Source organism: Cygnus atratus, chromosome 1 (genome assembly GCF_013377495.2).
Source record: "Cygnus atratus isolate AKBS03 ecotype Queensland, Australia chromosome 1, CAtr_DNAZoo_HiC_assembly, whole genome shotgun sequence".
Lineage (NCBI taxonomy): Eukaryota > Metazoa > Chordata > Aves > Anseriformes > Anatidae > Cygnus > Cygnus atratus.
This window is the reverse complement of record NC_066362.1, coordinates 42,038,999-42,053,016: the sequence shown is the minus strand read 5'-3', so window position 1 is coordinate 42,053,016 and position 14,018 is coordinate 42,038,999. Positions and strand designations below refer to the sequence as shown.

At 36.1% G+C, this 14,018-nt stretch overlaps 1 protein-coding gene across 3 annotated transcripts in view; it reads right to left on the bottom strand.

Annotated features, from left to right (window-relative positions):
- The window catches only part of SYT1 (synaptotagmin 1), a 355,350-nt gene that overhangs the window by 116,336 nt on the left and 224,996 nt on the right, over nt 1-14,018 (bottom strand). For all 3 annotated transcript variants that reach the window (XM_035544091.2, XM_035544092.2, XM_035544093.2), the window contains exon 4: nt 12,019-12,210. In XM_035544091.2, coding sequence (XP_035399984.1) covers nt 12,019-12,210 — 192 coding nt within the window. The remainder of the gene's footprint in view (nt 1-12,018; nt 12,211-14,018) is intronic.

Here is a 14,018-nt window from a genome sequence, read left to right as displayed (position 1 = left end):
AAAACCAATGTCCTGAGCTTTTGTGGAGATGAAAGATCCCCTGGGATTTTCCCAAAAGGATTGTAATGCCTTACGGCCCCATCCAACTCTCATTAAAATAAATGGAAAGAACCTCAATCACTTCTGTGGAAATTGGATGTTTGCAGGGTTGGCCCAAATCCCAAGTGACGTAATTACATTCCTCCAATGGCTTCCATTGCAAAATTTCAGTGTCCCTCCCACCAGTGATCTCAAAGTAACACTACTGATCATTTAAACTAAATGACTTTTCCTAAATGCTGTCTTTTTTTGACAATGATCATGAGAATGTGTGTCGTGATAATAAGCCATGTGACAAAAGAGGGTACAAATCTCAGCAAGCAGCTTGCTAAAATGAAATGGGAGAAAAACAAACTACACTGATATTTATGAAGATATGAAAAGAAATTTGCTGCTAGCACTATACATATGTGTAGTACACATCTCCAAAATTACATCATTTGTAGAGTTATACGCTTTTAAAATAACCACACCTAAAGTAAAATTAATTTATATTAAATTATGGATTCATGTAGCAGTTCAACATATAAATTGCAGCATGTATGAGAAATTTACTTATAGTCTTGATCCTTCAAACCACCATTCATTTGCATGCAACAAATTTAATTAAATGGGCTATTCTGTAGCTTAATGGTTAGTACACATTTAAATACTTCCCTAGATTAAACGCTTTGAAATTCTACAATCTGCTGTGTATCATTTCAGTACCTGAACTGAGACTACATACTCAGCTTACACTTGCTTGGCTATATCAAATAAGAATGTACTTCTGTTGTTTTTTATGTTATTTAATGGAGTGGAGTATGTTAGTCAAGAAAATGACGTGAAAATGAGAAAAAACTTGTTCATTGGCTTGCACTCTGCCTGCACTGCAGGCTTCAGCTAGCGCTGCTATGTCATCAGGGATTTGGTATCACAACTTATTTTACTTAACATTGACACAATTTAGGGGTTTGTTTTTAAAGAGGATATATTTTTTTTCCTTCCTTTCCCAGGAATTACCGGGATAAATATTCAGTTCATTAGAATGAAAGTGCTTCTTGTCAGTATCACCTTAAAATTATACCTAGTTTCCTTATTCCGAGTGACAGCGAGAAGCACTAGCAATGTTGGACAGACCCATGTACTTTGCAGAATCAAAAAACAACTGTCAATAGTTGCCTAACAAAAATAAGCTGTTGCAAATCAAGGATGTTGCACAGTTTAAACACTTCAGTTAATGCACTAACTGAATAGAAGATTTTTGTAAATAGTTTCCCTCTTCCATTCTGTCTCTTTCTGCATGTCTATATTTACATCAAAAAAGCAGCGAATTTTTGTACCACACAACCATTGTTAAATAAACACAAGGCTGTTGTAGAATAGGAGTCAGTAAAGTCAATTCTGACATTTTTTTCATGCTATTTTATCATTATTAATGGTATGCCCTGAGTTCAGATAATAATAAGCTTTCTTTTCTGCCCAGTATTCTTGCCCTCACCTTCCTTTCTGACACTGTTTTCTGTCAACTTGGGCACCTCGCTGTCCTACGACTTAAAACCCACCAATAAATATTTCATGAGGCAAGAGAGTTTGGAAATTGGTATTCTGGAAGACTTTCACAGAAGCGATTACCATCACAGAGTTGTAATCTAAAATGCTACGCTAGACTGAAATTTATGAATAGTAAGCTTGCCTTATCTTCCTCTGTCCTCCTTGCCTTGCTCATGCTGCAAGTAAATCTGCACCCATGGCGTATTACAAACAAACAGGTAACTCCTGGACCGAGACCTGAAATGCTACAATCCAGCTCAGAGCATGTGTTTACTGAAAACTGGGTACTGAGGTCTTAGAAACCATGATAAAATAGCTGTTCTTGGAGGGGAAGCAGGGTTCAAAACCTAAAGAAACAAGTTTGAATGTTGGGTTAGCAAGCATATTGCTTGTGCCAATTTTTTCATGTGAGTTCTGGACAGGAAAAAAATGTTAATAAATTTATAAATCAAATAACAGAAAAAAAAAACAGAAAATTCAATGAATTCTGGTGAGGAGGAACTATAAAATGTTTTCAAGAAAGGAATAAATTTTTTTAGCATTTTTGTTGTTGAGGGGAAGAATGTATTGCCTCCGTATAAACTGTTTTCAGTAAAAAACCATCTAATACCTGTTCTAGTTCTGTAGGTTTCCTCCCTTCTGGAGTATTGCCATATGAGGGATGGACCTGGCACAGCTCACAGGAGAGAAGGTTTCTTCTGTGGAAACGACTTTCAATACTACTGGCAGCTCACTAGCTTTAGGATATTTCTTCTCTATTCCTTGTCAAGAAGTGCCACCCCTTCTCTATGATGTCAAACAAATGTTTTGTGTGGATGCTTCAAGCTAACAATATGGGAGCTGCCTGCATAGGCTGGGAAATATCATTTGGGCTGCAGCCTAAAACACCTGAGTTCCTGATCTTCCTGAGACTAAAGGGGGTCAAGTTGGAAAACTCAGATCTGCCTTTCCTGCAGCAACAGTGGAAAAGATACACAGGATTCATGGGGTCAGGTTCTGTAGCTTAGTGTAGGATACTTGTTCAAGAGTATGGAGCCCTAAATACTCAATGCATTTGCTTATTTTGTCCATTGACATTTCACAACAAAATACATATGCTGTCCTTCAGCCAGGTCTATGGTCCAGTGAGTTTCCTTGCTCTTCATCAAATTATGCACTGACAGAAGAGAGTGAACCTACTGGTCTCAAAGTGACATAAATCAGGTCTGTAAGTTTACAGGCTATGAATCCACTTGTTCTAAAGGCCTAACCTAGGGCTCTCCCTAAACATTGAAGTCTGTGAGACCAGTATGATTTCAGGCACATCTCCCTCCAGTTTTTTGTACTGGGTAAACTGGACCTCCTGTTTCTTGTTTGCTCTGAAGAGGACCTAAAGAATTTAACTCAGATCTGTGAATCTGATTCCCAGAGCCCAGCTCTTCAAAGTTCAGCGTGGAAACCCCGAACATTTCTGGAGCTCCTTTTGAGATGTGGGCTGAAATGCCTCTCCCATCCAAAAGGACAAACCCCATCTTTTATTTTGGTGGCTCTCACTGCGATAAGGAAACAGTGCCAGCTACAGTACTGAAACATGCCCCCAGATGATATAGGGCCTATGAGCAAATGAGGGAGCTCTTGCTGAAGTTGATAATTAAGATTAGAGGCAGATTCAGAAACCTGCACAGGAGTAGGCAGATGGCTCGCTCAGCTGCCAGCTGGAACTCAGCCTTCCTAAGGCAGTCATTCAAGTTCAGCAGCACAGGCTCCTTCTGTGGAGTCAGAGCAAAGTCTACCCATACCGAGAGCTGTCTGAAGATTTGAGGCCACCTCCACAGCTCGTGCAAACTGGCTGCGTGCTCTGGAAGCGGTGGAGGTTTTCTCATCTAGATCAGTTCAAGATCTCGCTTGAAACACAAGCCAAGCATAAAAAGATTAAAAGAATGCAGGAAAGGATGCTATGGGCCTACAGCATTCCTGAAAGCTCCTTCTCGTGGTCAGTGGCTTAATATTTTACCCACCTTGGCGATATGGGCTTGATGAACAGAATAAATACTTCATTTAACAATAAAAGGATTTTTGTCTCTTTAAAAAAGTTTAAATACTTTAGACAACATATATCAGCCAAAATAAGCGGGGGTGTTATGTATATATAATCCCTCAGTGAAGACTTTAGTTTAGATAATTGTCAGCAGCAAACACCCATTGCTAAGTAGAATTATTAACAATAACAACAAAGAATGACATTCTAAATCTGTGCCAATTTACAACAGTGCCTTGAAATAACAGAGGCTTCATTATCTACTCTTGTTTTTATAAAAACGCATGAGGATATCTTATAACTTGCTACAATGCCTAGGCACTAGGCAGAGGCACTATTAGCAGAGGTAAGGATGTGATATAAATATTACCAGTAATTCCTGTATTTTCATTGCCCATTTATACCATGTATTTTTAAAGCAAATCTATTAAACATAGTCCCAAGTGCTTTTTTCCTTTTATGAAGTACATTGCTGAGAAGCAATCTTTAAATGCATTCTCAATTTTAAGTTGAGAACAATTGTTCCATGAACTCTCTTTATAGAGCATTTTCAAAGCAAGATTACAAACCAAATTATAACAGATAATGGGTAATTTCTGTAGACATTTCATCTGTAGGTAAGTTAGAAAAAGACTAGCAAATATTGTGTTTATTTTATGTATGTAAACATAATTTTAGTGCACACTTCCCCTCACACAAAGTAATGAAATTTTAAGATACGTTCTCAGTACTGAAAGGAAGCCAGCAACCATGCTCTGTTTTCTGCTTGTAAATTGAATTCTCAATTTATAAGGCACTGGCACAACTTGACATATCTATAGTGCAATAAAATACCTACCAGAGTCATTGTAATATATAAAATAATGATCAAAGTGATGGGCAAGAGGAGACCATTGGGGGTACTCCGGCACTATTTGTTAAACCCTGCCACCAAATCAAAGGTAGATGCTCACCTCTGTTTTTGTTATAGATGATTTTCAACCCCATGGATGCAAAAGCTAATCTGCAAAAGTTAAAGGGGGGTTGTTTTCTTATATTTTGCTGAATGCTCTCAGCATCATGTATTTTACTGGACTTGCTTCTCCTTCCCCTTGTTTCAGATTACACAACTCAAAACCAACCGGTATTTCTAAAAATGATGCTTTAGGCACGTCATTAATAATGTATAATTCTGTTTGACACTGAGGTTATACTCCCAGTGTACTTCTGTTTAACAGGCAACATTTCCTTTCAAACAGGTAAATCCTCAAGATGCGGAGAGCACATGGATTTAGGGTCCTCCCGGGACCGGGATGGAGCTGGTACCCCAGGTCAAGCTGTAGGAATCTGCTTATTTTTCTCATGATAGAATTGATCATTATGATACCAACAGAGTATAATTTAGCAGGATCTCAGACCATGAGATCCTGCTCCTTCTACACACAGTTTTTCATCCATGTTCTGACTCATTAGATTTTCGCTTCCATTATTCTAGCCCCTCAGCAACTATTTAGATACTTTGGATTTGGAAGCTGTATTTCCAGGAACCCTGATTTCAAGCATTCAAAACATGTTAGGTCCCTAAGATTAATGAAGTTATTTTCATGCTCTGAATTTATAAAATAACAAATTTGAATTGCTTTTCCTTGTCTTGTGATTTTTATATCTTCTAGATGTGTGTGGGCAGTGTTTTCAAGCTTCTCCCTACCTGCAGGTGGTCTAGAAACTTTTATTCAATGAAGAATGCTGAAGTTGTCATGTAATCATTGAACTCTGGGGCTGGGGGATTCAGGGAGAAACCAAAGTAATCTGAGATTTGCATTTAAATTGCTATATTTATAAATACTTTTTTTTTCCTCTACTATTGCACTGTAATAGTTCTGTCTTGTACCTGTTCCATGTTCTAAAATAAATCTTTATTTCTAATTTCCCTTGTTTCTTCTCCAGTGTAAAGCTGCATGTATTTCCCTATCAGCAACTGACAATGATTTGATGATAGAACAGAAACAAGAAGACTTAAATTTATGTCTTCCTGCTTTCTCCAGCGCTGTTCTTCAGACTTGCTGGAACATCAAGAATCTTCTCTCTTTATTCTTCTCTAAATTTCTCCTGACAAGTCCTCTTTGCCAGGACATGAATGTCAGACTGCTCCTAAGCTGAGATCACTGCTTATTGTAGTGATATATATGTGTGTACACTAATTCATGTATGTATGGAGATAGAATCATAGAGTCATTTAGGTTGAAAAAGACCTCTAAGATCATCTGGTCCTACCTTTAACCTAGCACTGCCAAGTCCACCATTAAAATCAGAAAGCATTCTATTAGCAGCATTTCGCTTCTTTTTTATGAACTTCGAAAAAAAAACAACAAAACACCTGCCCTCTCTTTCTCATGTCAGTGCCACCTATACTCAAGAAACCATTAGAAGAATCTGTGAAATGAACAGTCTGAATTTATTTTCTGCAAATGACCAAACCAGGAGGTTGATAAAAATTAAGATTCAGAAATACATCATGCACAAATTTTTTAATTTTCTAATGAATTATAGACAAAAATCAGCAATATCTCCAACCTGAATTTTGATGCAAAATAATAATGAAATATTAAGAAATAAACTTCATTGCCATTTAAAGAGGATAAGAAGCTGGTCAATCAAGGAGGGCAGAAAAGCAGAGACTAGTAGGAAATAAAATAGAGGTGTGTCTAGAATGACTACTGAAGGCTGTAACTTTAATTTAAATGGCTAAACATATAAATCAAGAATTATTTTATTTGCTGATTTACCCAAATATATCTACAAGTCAGTATGTCAGCTTATTAAGCTGTTATTTAGAATTAACCCAGACCTGAGTCTTAGAGTAATTTTTACATTTTTATTACAGTTTCTTCTATAGTCTCCAGTCCCATTTCATTTTGAGAGCTATTCAGAAAGCCAGGGAGAGGTAAACAAACCTTCCTCTGCACAGCTGCAAACAGATTGTGAAACAAGCCTGAACAGGACATTGTTTTTTTAGCCTGAATCATCACATAGCTTTGAGCTCCTGGTTTGGAAGACTATCAGTCACTTGTGCACAATAAATCAAATTTAGGTGTTTTGAGGGCAAATGGAGGTGTGAGCCAGCCAAATATTTTAGAATAAGGTTGGTATAGAAATGTAACGTTTTCAATTACAGTGTAGGACAGCAACAAGCATTAGCAATAAGCAGTAACTTCCTATTAAAGAGGTAATGATAGTATCCAGCACTGAAAGCATTCAGATATTGCCGCTATTCAGGATTATACCAGAAGCACTGACAGAGTATGATTATTCAGTCAGATGTGTTGTGGGATTTTATTGGTGGAGTTTTTGCTCTTTTATTTACCTTGCCAGCAGAACAAGGTCTTCTGTTCATAAAAGAATGTATTTTTAGGAAACACATTAAATACACTTTGATTTTACAAACATGCTCATTAAGTAAATTAAAGATAAAACTTAACATTAATCAGCATTGTATGGTTACTATTGGTATCTTGACATTTAAAGCCTCCACTCAAAAGCTGTTGTTGTCTTGCATTCATTTAGTCTTGCAGAACCTAGAAATTGCTTTTTGTAAGTATATGGCAGGTATTTTCCCAGCCGGTAGAGAACGGCCCAGATGGAAAAGCAGGGAGGGAGAGGAAGGAAATCAAGCTAATCAATATAGCTTATAAAGACTTTTAATGCAGTTTTGTTGTCAGAAGTGTGAAGTACCATTTTGTCTCTTTGTTTTACCTCCTTTTTGTAAGAGCGGAGATGGTACCTTTTTTTCTCCTTCTGGTCAACAGCTTAAAAATCCTGCTGATTAAAGATAAACTAAGATAGAAAATTTAAGAATCAATTAAGATAGAGTGACTTTTATACACAGTGCAGTTGAAAAACAACTGTCCTGTGATTATGCAAATCAGCCACTCTCAACCAAAATGCAAGGATTTACATAACGGATAACAAAATTCTTCACAGTTATGCCTCAGTAACCTTACAGGATTCTTGCACTTTAACTGTATGACTCATTGTAATAAAATGATCCCACTTGCTCACTCGCATTATTCAGAGTGAAATATATGGTAGGAAATCACCATTTTGTATGATTTGTGTGTTTTTGGAAGACTACAATCTCCTGCCACAAAATGTGGAGTATGTTCTTCTTTAAAGAGATACAAATCAACAAAAAGCTTGTATCAATCAAAATTTCAACTGGGTTTACATATTGCATCACTGCTCTTGTAGTAAATGTACACTAATACAAATGGTCCCTCTGTTCTTCTTGGAACTTTTATTTACTCATTTTTTTTTGAATGCATCTGGTTTTGATAAATATAAGACTTCTCTGGTGCATGTATTACAGGAGGAAACATTGGTGTCATTTAAATTGCACAGACCCTATCCTGGAGTTTTGTGGAGTGAAATCTTGTTGGCGATTCTCATATTTTTAGTTAGTTAAGTATATCTAGCCTATTGTGACTTCTGTGTGTTTTACAAAACATACTGTTTTTAAAAGATGTCTGTTCTGATATAAGGCACATGGATGGAACAACTATTTATTCAGCTGGGTATACTTTGCTGTACCTTTACCTTTGTCATCACCATTATTGATTTTTTTTTTTTTTGGTATATAAATATGACTTGATATTACAGAATTTTGATGTAAAGACAGAAAGAGGAGAATATTTATAAATTAGCCCCTACTACAGCTGGGCTTTTTATCACTTTAAGTTGATTGGAGGTGAGCTTTTTCACAATATGGCAATATTATATCTTATTATACTTCCATTAAATCATGATGGCTTATTTTCCATCTGCAGTCATCTTAGGCAGAAGCAATTAAAACAATTATTTCTCTCTTGTACACAGACAATAAAGCACTGGCAAGAAAAATACTCTCCCAGTAACCAGCAAGCTTTCAAAGCCTTCCTTGTCACATGGTGATATGTCTATCCTAGCCGAAACCAGGACAGGATGAAGAGACCTTTGGAAGTTTTAATGAGAAAATACATGAGATAAAAATATGTTGGTCCATGCTGGTCTCCCGTCAGCAAAGATCAGAGAATTTGTTGACTATGTCATTTCTCTGCTATGTCTAAGATTCAGGGTCAGGTCTGCAGTCTGAATCTACCAGAGAACATAATGGTCCACAGTTCACATGCCACAACAGTTTTTAGGCTCAAGTGTTTGTGCTATCCCCAAGAGGCTTCTACACCGTTTTGCTGCTTTTTTATCTCTCACATGGCAAGAAATTCCTAGAAAGACCCTGTCAAAATGATTTTGTTGGAACAAATTTACTTTCTGCTCTGTCGTAAGATTCACAAATTAATAAATAAATAAATAAATTGTAACCAGCTGTACTAGTGAAGGCTTGTCAATTTTTCTTCCAAAATGAAATCCTGAACTTTGTTAGGGGCTAACAACACCTCACTGACAACTGCCTACTGACAAAAAACGATCAAATATTAAGGAAATGCTTTAATCTTCTGACAGGGAAATGAGGCCGGCATGGCCTGGTCTGGCCTGGCCTTACCCCATGATATTTTGGAGACAGTATACTTAAACTTATTTTGTGATCTATTTGTGTTAGTTTATAAAGGACAGCTGTTTATTGGCAAGAAGCACATTTAGACCTGCCAACTAAAGTCCATTCATGTAGGATTTGTTACTGTTCTCAGAGGAGAAGTGAAAGTTATTTGGATACAAAATGTGCCATTTCAGTGGCATTATTTCTTATTTAAATATTAAAAAAAACACGCCCAATCTCTTTGCCCCTTCGCAGTACAATGTACATTTAACTCTCTTCTTGAAACATCAAAATTAATATATATATGTGTATAAACAAGCAGGATGTTATGTTAAAAAGTCCCAGCATTTGTTTGATGAAGATGCTGAGAAGATCCAATCACAACTCCAACCTCTAGAAGGTAAACATGGGACTGGCATGGCATTTGTGATCACCCAGGTTCAGTTTTCTACCACAGAATTCCCGCATGATCTTAGATAAGGGTTGGGATGTCTAAAATGAAGGCAACAATATACACTTCATACAGTCATAATTTAAGATGAACTTTGTAAAGGTTGTGTAAGTTTTTAAAAAAGTATACTAAACGTAGCGCAGACAGCCTTGACCATATTTGTTCCCATAAAGCAGCTACATATTCTAAACAAAAACTATATCAAGAATTTTTTTTTGGTCTTTGAAGAATTAAAAGTAGCTTTTATCTCAAAACTGGAAGGAAAGACATTAGTGCAAATAAATGTTTGTTGGGTAACCTCTGATGCACTATTATTACTGAATGGAAAAATTAGAGGCATAAAATGCAAGAGGTAATAAGAAGACACACTGATAGTCCTAATTTTTAAAGGTTTTGGTCTTGCCTTTCAAGACAGGGAACTGATGGAAACTTTAAGAGACTATTCTGCCAAGCAAAAAGGAGACTATTACAGGTAGAAGGAGAAGCTAATACAAATAATGAAGATGAAAATGGATCAAGCAGGTCAACAATCAAACTAGTCAAAAAAGGCAGTGTTTTAGATTAATTCTTTGAGCCAGGGCAGGATTACCAAGACTTTCCACAATTCTCTAAAGAAGCAGATTCCTATTTTGTTTAATGTGACATTCAAAGAACTTCTCTAAGTTAGGAAAAAAGATCTGCAAGATGTTCTGTTCTTACTCTCAGCATAAGGCATCTTATTTTATAATTACTAAAATGTATTTCATCATAAATAGAGTTGTCTTATGGCCTAGTACATTTTCCTCTACAAGCAATTTCATCATGTAAAAGTAGCTTTTTCTTTCTTTTTATGATAACAGGAGAAGTTTTATTTGGAAAGATTCTCAAAATGGGACCTTCCAATTGTCTTTATGGTTGTTTTAAAAAAGTATGCAGCACTGAATTCAAAGTTCCTATCTATGTATTTTCCTAGATCTATCAATTGTAGTTGCTAACACAGTGGAGACAATCCACAATTTTGCTATTCTGAAACTAAAAGCTTAAAAATAAAGTAATATCTACAAAAAAAGTCATCCACCTCATTGATATAGCATGATGAGCTATAAATTAAAAGAGAAAATATTTTGAATGTACACCATTTTTCTCTCAATATCTTGTCTTTTCTTTTTCCCTCTTCTTTTTTACTTCTAGCAGTTTTGTTTTTCCCATGATATCAGCAGGCAATTTCATTTCAGTATGGTCTGCACTGGACTGTGCAGATTATCAAACTAATGACATACGGACTTCTTACCACTGTAACACCTCTACTCTTGCAAGTGAGAATTTCAAGTGACAGAGCAAAGCTGTTTGCTATCAATTTTGCAAAAACTGCATCTGCCAGATTGCCAAGGTACATTTCAGAGATAAAAAACCAATTAATATTCTGATTTGTTATCTGTCTTTATCAGTCAAACAGGATTTCTTTTTACAAATGATAATGTTCTAAAATGAAAACTATCATATATGTTAAAATAGCTTCCTGAAAATATTTTACATTTAGTTATTCTTTTGAAGTAAAATCATTAGAGATTGAATGTCTCTATAGTGCCTGCTATTGAAACACACATACATACATGGTGTCCACGTTCATTTCTACAAAATGCCAAAATTATCTTCTTGTCTCTTTAGGTGTTTTTTAATTTTGGTAACAAAAAAAGGATTTTTTCTTTCTTATATAAAATGGCACTGAAAATGCTGAATTAGTTGTGTGTTTAATGCCAGTCTATGCATACGAAAATATACCAAACAGGTTCAAGCAGACAGTAGTTATCATAAACAGCAAAAAGCTTTGCGTACAAACTGACGCCTCAACTTTGAATCAACACTTTCTAACAAAGGCCAAAATAACGCTACTAACAGAAATATACACCGGTACTTTAAAAGTATCATGCATAGGTCCAAGAACTCATGCAAACAAAGTTTGATGGCAGATCTAACAAAATTACTGAGAGGGAAAAGAATGTCTGTTTTCATACATTAATGATGTATTAGAGATATTTCCTTGTTAAAAAGCCATTATTTTTCTGTTTCTACATTTCCTAGTCCCGAAAGATACACAGTTCCTTTATTTCTCAATATTTATGATTTGAAGCCAAATTCTGCTTTAAGGTAATATGACCACACTATCTATAATACACATGAAACCAGAAGCATTACTGTTAGGAGATACTTCGATCCTGTGGCCACCGTGAAGTCCAGCTCTGAAGATTCAGCAGTAATTTGTTGGAAAAGTTACAATTACATATCAAGAATAGGCTCAAATCACATATGAGTTTGTTCTCATCTTTTCTACCACAATTAATTCTGAGGAGCTTATTACACCAGGTATATCTTCTGATTTTTTTAGTTTGAAAACATTTAGTCTGCACTCTAAATAAATGACAAAGACAAAAATTTCAAGTTAAATCTAATCTGCCAGCAGAAGCTTTTAATCAATCAAGTTTTACTTACGTGGAATTTTGTTCAGTTCATTCATGAACTTCTCTTTTAATTTAGAAAATGCATCTTCTTTTCCTCCCCCTCCTCCGGGACCGGCTGGTTCAGTGACATTACTTGGTGGAGCTGCTGCTACTGTGGTAGCTGGCGGTGCAGCCAGGGCCTCATGATGACTTTCACTCACCATTTTAACCCCTGTGGAAGCTGCTGTTGGGAAAAAAAAAAAAAAGAATATTTACATCATGAAAGTGGATCTCATATCAATAAAAGACTAAATAGGCAGAATATCACTTGGTGCTCATGCTTACTGGGTAAATATGACTGCATCAGCATACTGCTTTGTGTTCTTCATACAATATTTATTAGACCAGAGAGAAGTCTTTTCCAGGGTTAATTTCAGACAGAATCATTTTAGTGCGTAGAGTTCTTTTCCAATAATGTTGATTCTTGAACTGCTGAAATTGAAACCTCAAAATTCCTGTAAAACGCTCATGCAGATTTACCTTTTGCTCTTCAATTTTGAAAGTATAAGTACACAGGGTAATAAGTGCTCCCTATGTGCAAATTTCACGGTGTATTTACAGAATTATTTATCCAGGAGAGTTACAGAAGTGCAGATAATAGCCAAAGTTTCTACGTAAAATAAATGAAGTGATAAGAATATAATAAAAACACTTCAAGATTTCTTGACAAAGTAATAACCTATTGTTTTATACTTAAGCAAGTTGTATATTAAAAAGAAATTGATTTGCATCCATTTTTATCTTTATTTATTGAAGGCAATTTTCCTTCCAGTTATTTTGTGTGACATTTGCTACTGACAATATTCTGTTAAATTATTCACATGTCTCATTGGTGTATTCATGAAGCCACGACATCTGTAGGGTATCTAAATGCAGACATATTGAAGAATCTGAAAGACTGTCACAAACATAATCCTACATTGGCATATTTTTCATTTAATGTTTAATGGGCATTCTGCAAAACCTCTGTTTGAGCTCATGGTACAAAGCGAAGAATTTGGGGCCTGTGGGGTGAAGGTGAGATGAGATGTTCAATGCAATTTCAGTATCACCAGAAGGTTGGCTGAAATGTTTACATTGATTCTGAACACAATGTTCTGATTTTCTCCTGCATCCTAAATATCACTAATCTGAATAATCACACTCTGTTTTCCTTCAGAAAACCAAAGGGAGAAAGGGCTTGAAAGATAACAAACATTCATTATTGCTCTGAGTGTACAATTGCTCTCAGTCCCAAAAGAAACTTGGCCTTTGACCTTGTGCTGAGAATTTTAAACATCAGACGAAAAAAGGCAACACATCAAAATTAAAGGAGCATGACTGCATACAATCTGACTGCAGCAATGAATGTTGCTGAAAGTACTCAAATCACTAAATCCAAATGAGGATTGGCTTTTTGTCCTTCAACTTTTCTTCTGTAAGCCCACAGTAGGGAAGATCTCCTACTACATGCCTCACCGCAGGAAGAACAAACCTTTGGAAATCACCCTGACCATTCCCACCATTAAACGGGTTTGTGCTTAAGTGTATTCTGGAACAGAAGTCATCCTTTAATACCATCATATGATGAGAAAGATTTTAACTAAATAGGGGATTGGCCTTATTCTGAAGAAGCAATGTGATGGATATTTTGCAGCAATTTTATTGACGCAGCACTGAATGAAGCAGTATTCCCTGCCTGCCCATTGCTCCTGCCTTTGCCCTCACAGTCTCTAGCCTAATATAAAATCGTGTTGATGTTGACACAGAATATGTGTGTGATATAGCTACATAAATATTTCATACACATGCAGTCTTATCTATTTGCCTGTAACAACACGGGAGCAGTTCACTATCTAAAGCAGACCAAAGCTGCTGGAAACATTCCAGTTAATATCCATGAACTTTCGCTCAAGTCTGATGTCTTCAAAGATTTCCCCACTTGTCTCCCACAATACCAATCGGGAAAAACACGTAGTGCATAATTTGTGTAGTATGGAATAATGTGCCAGT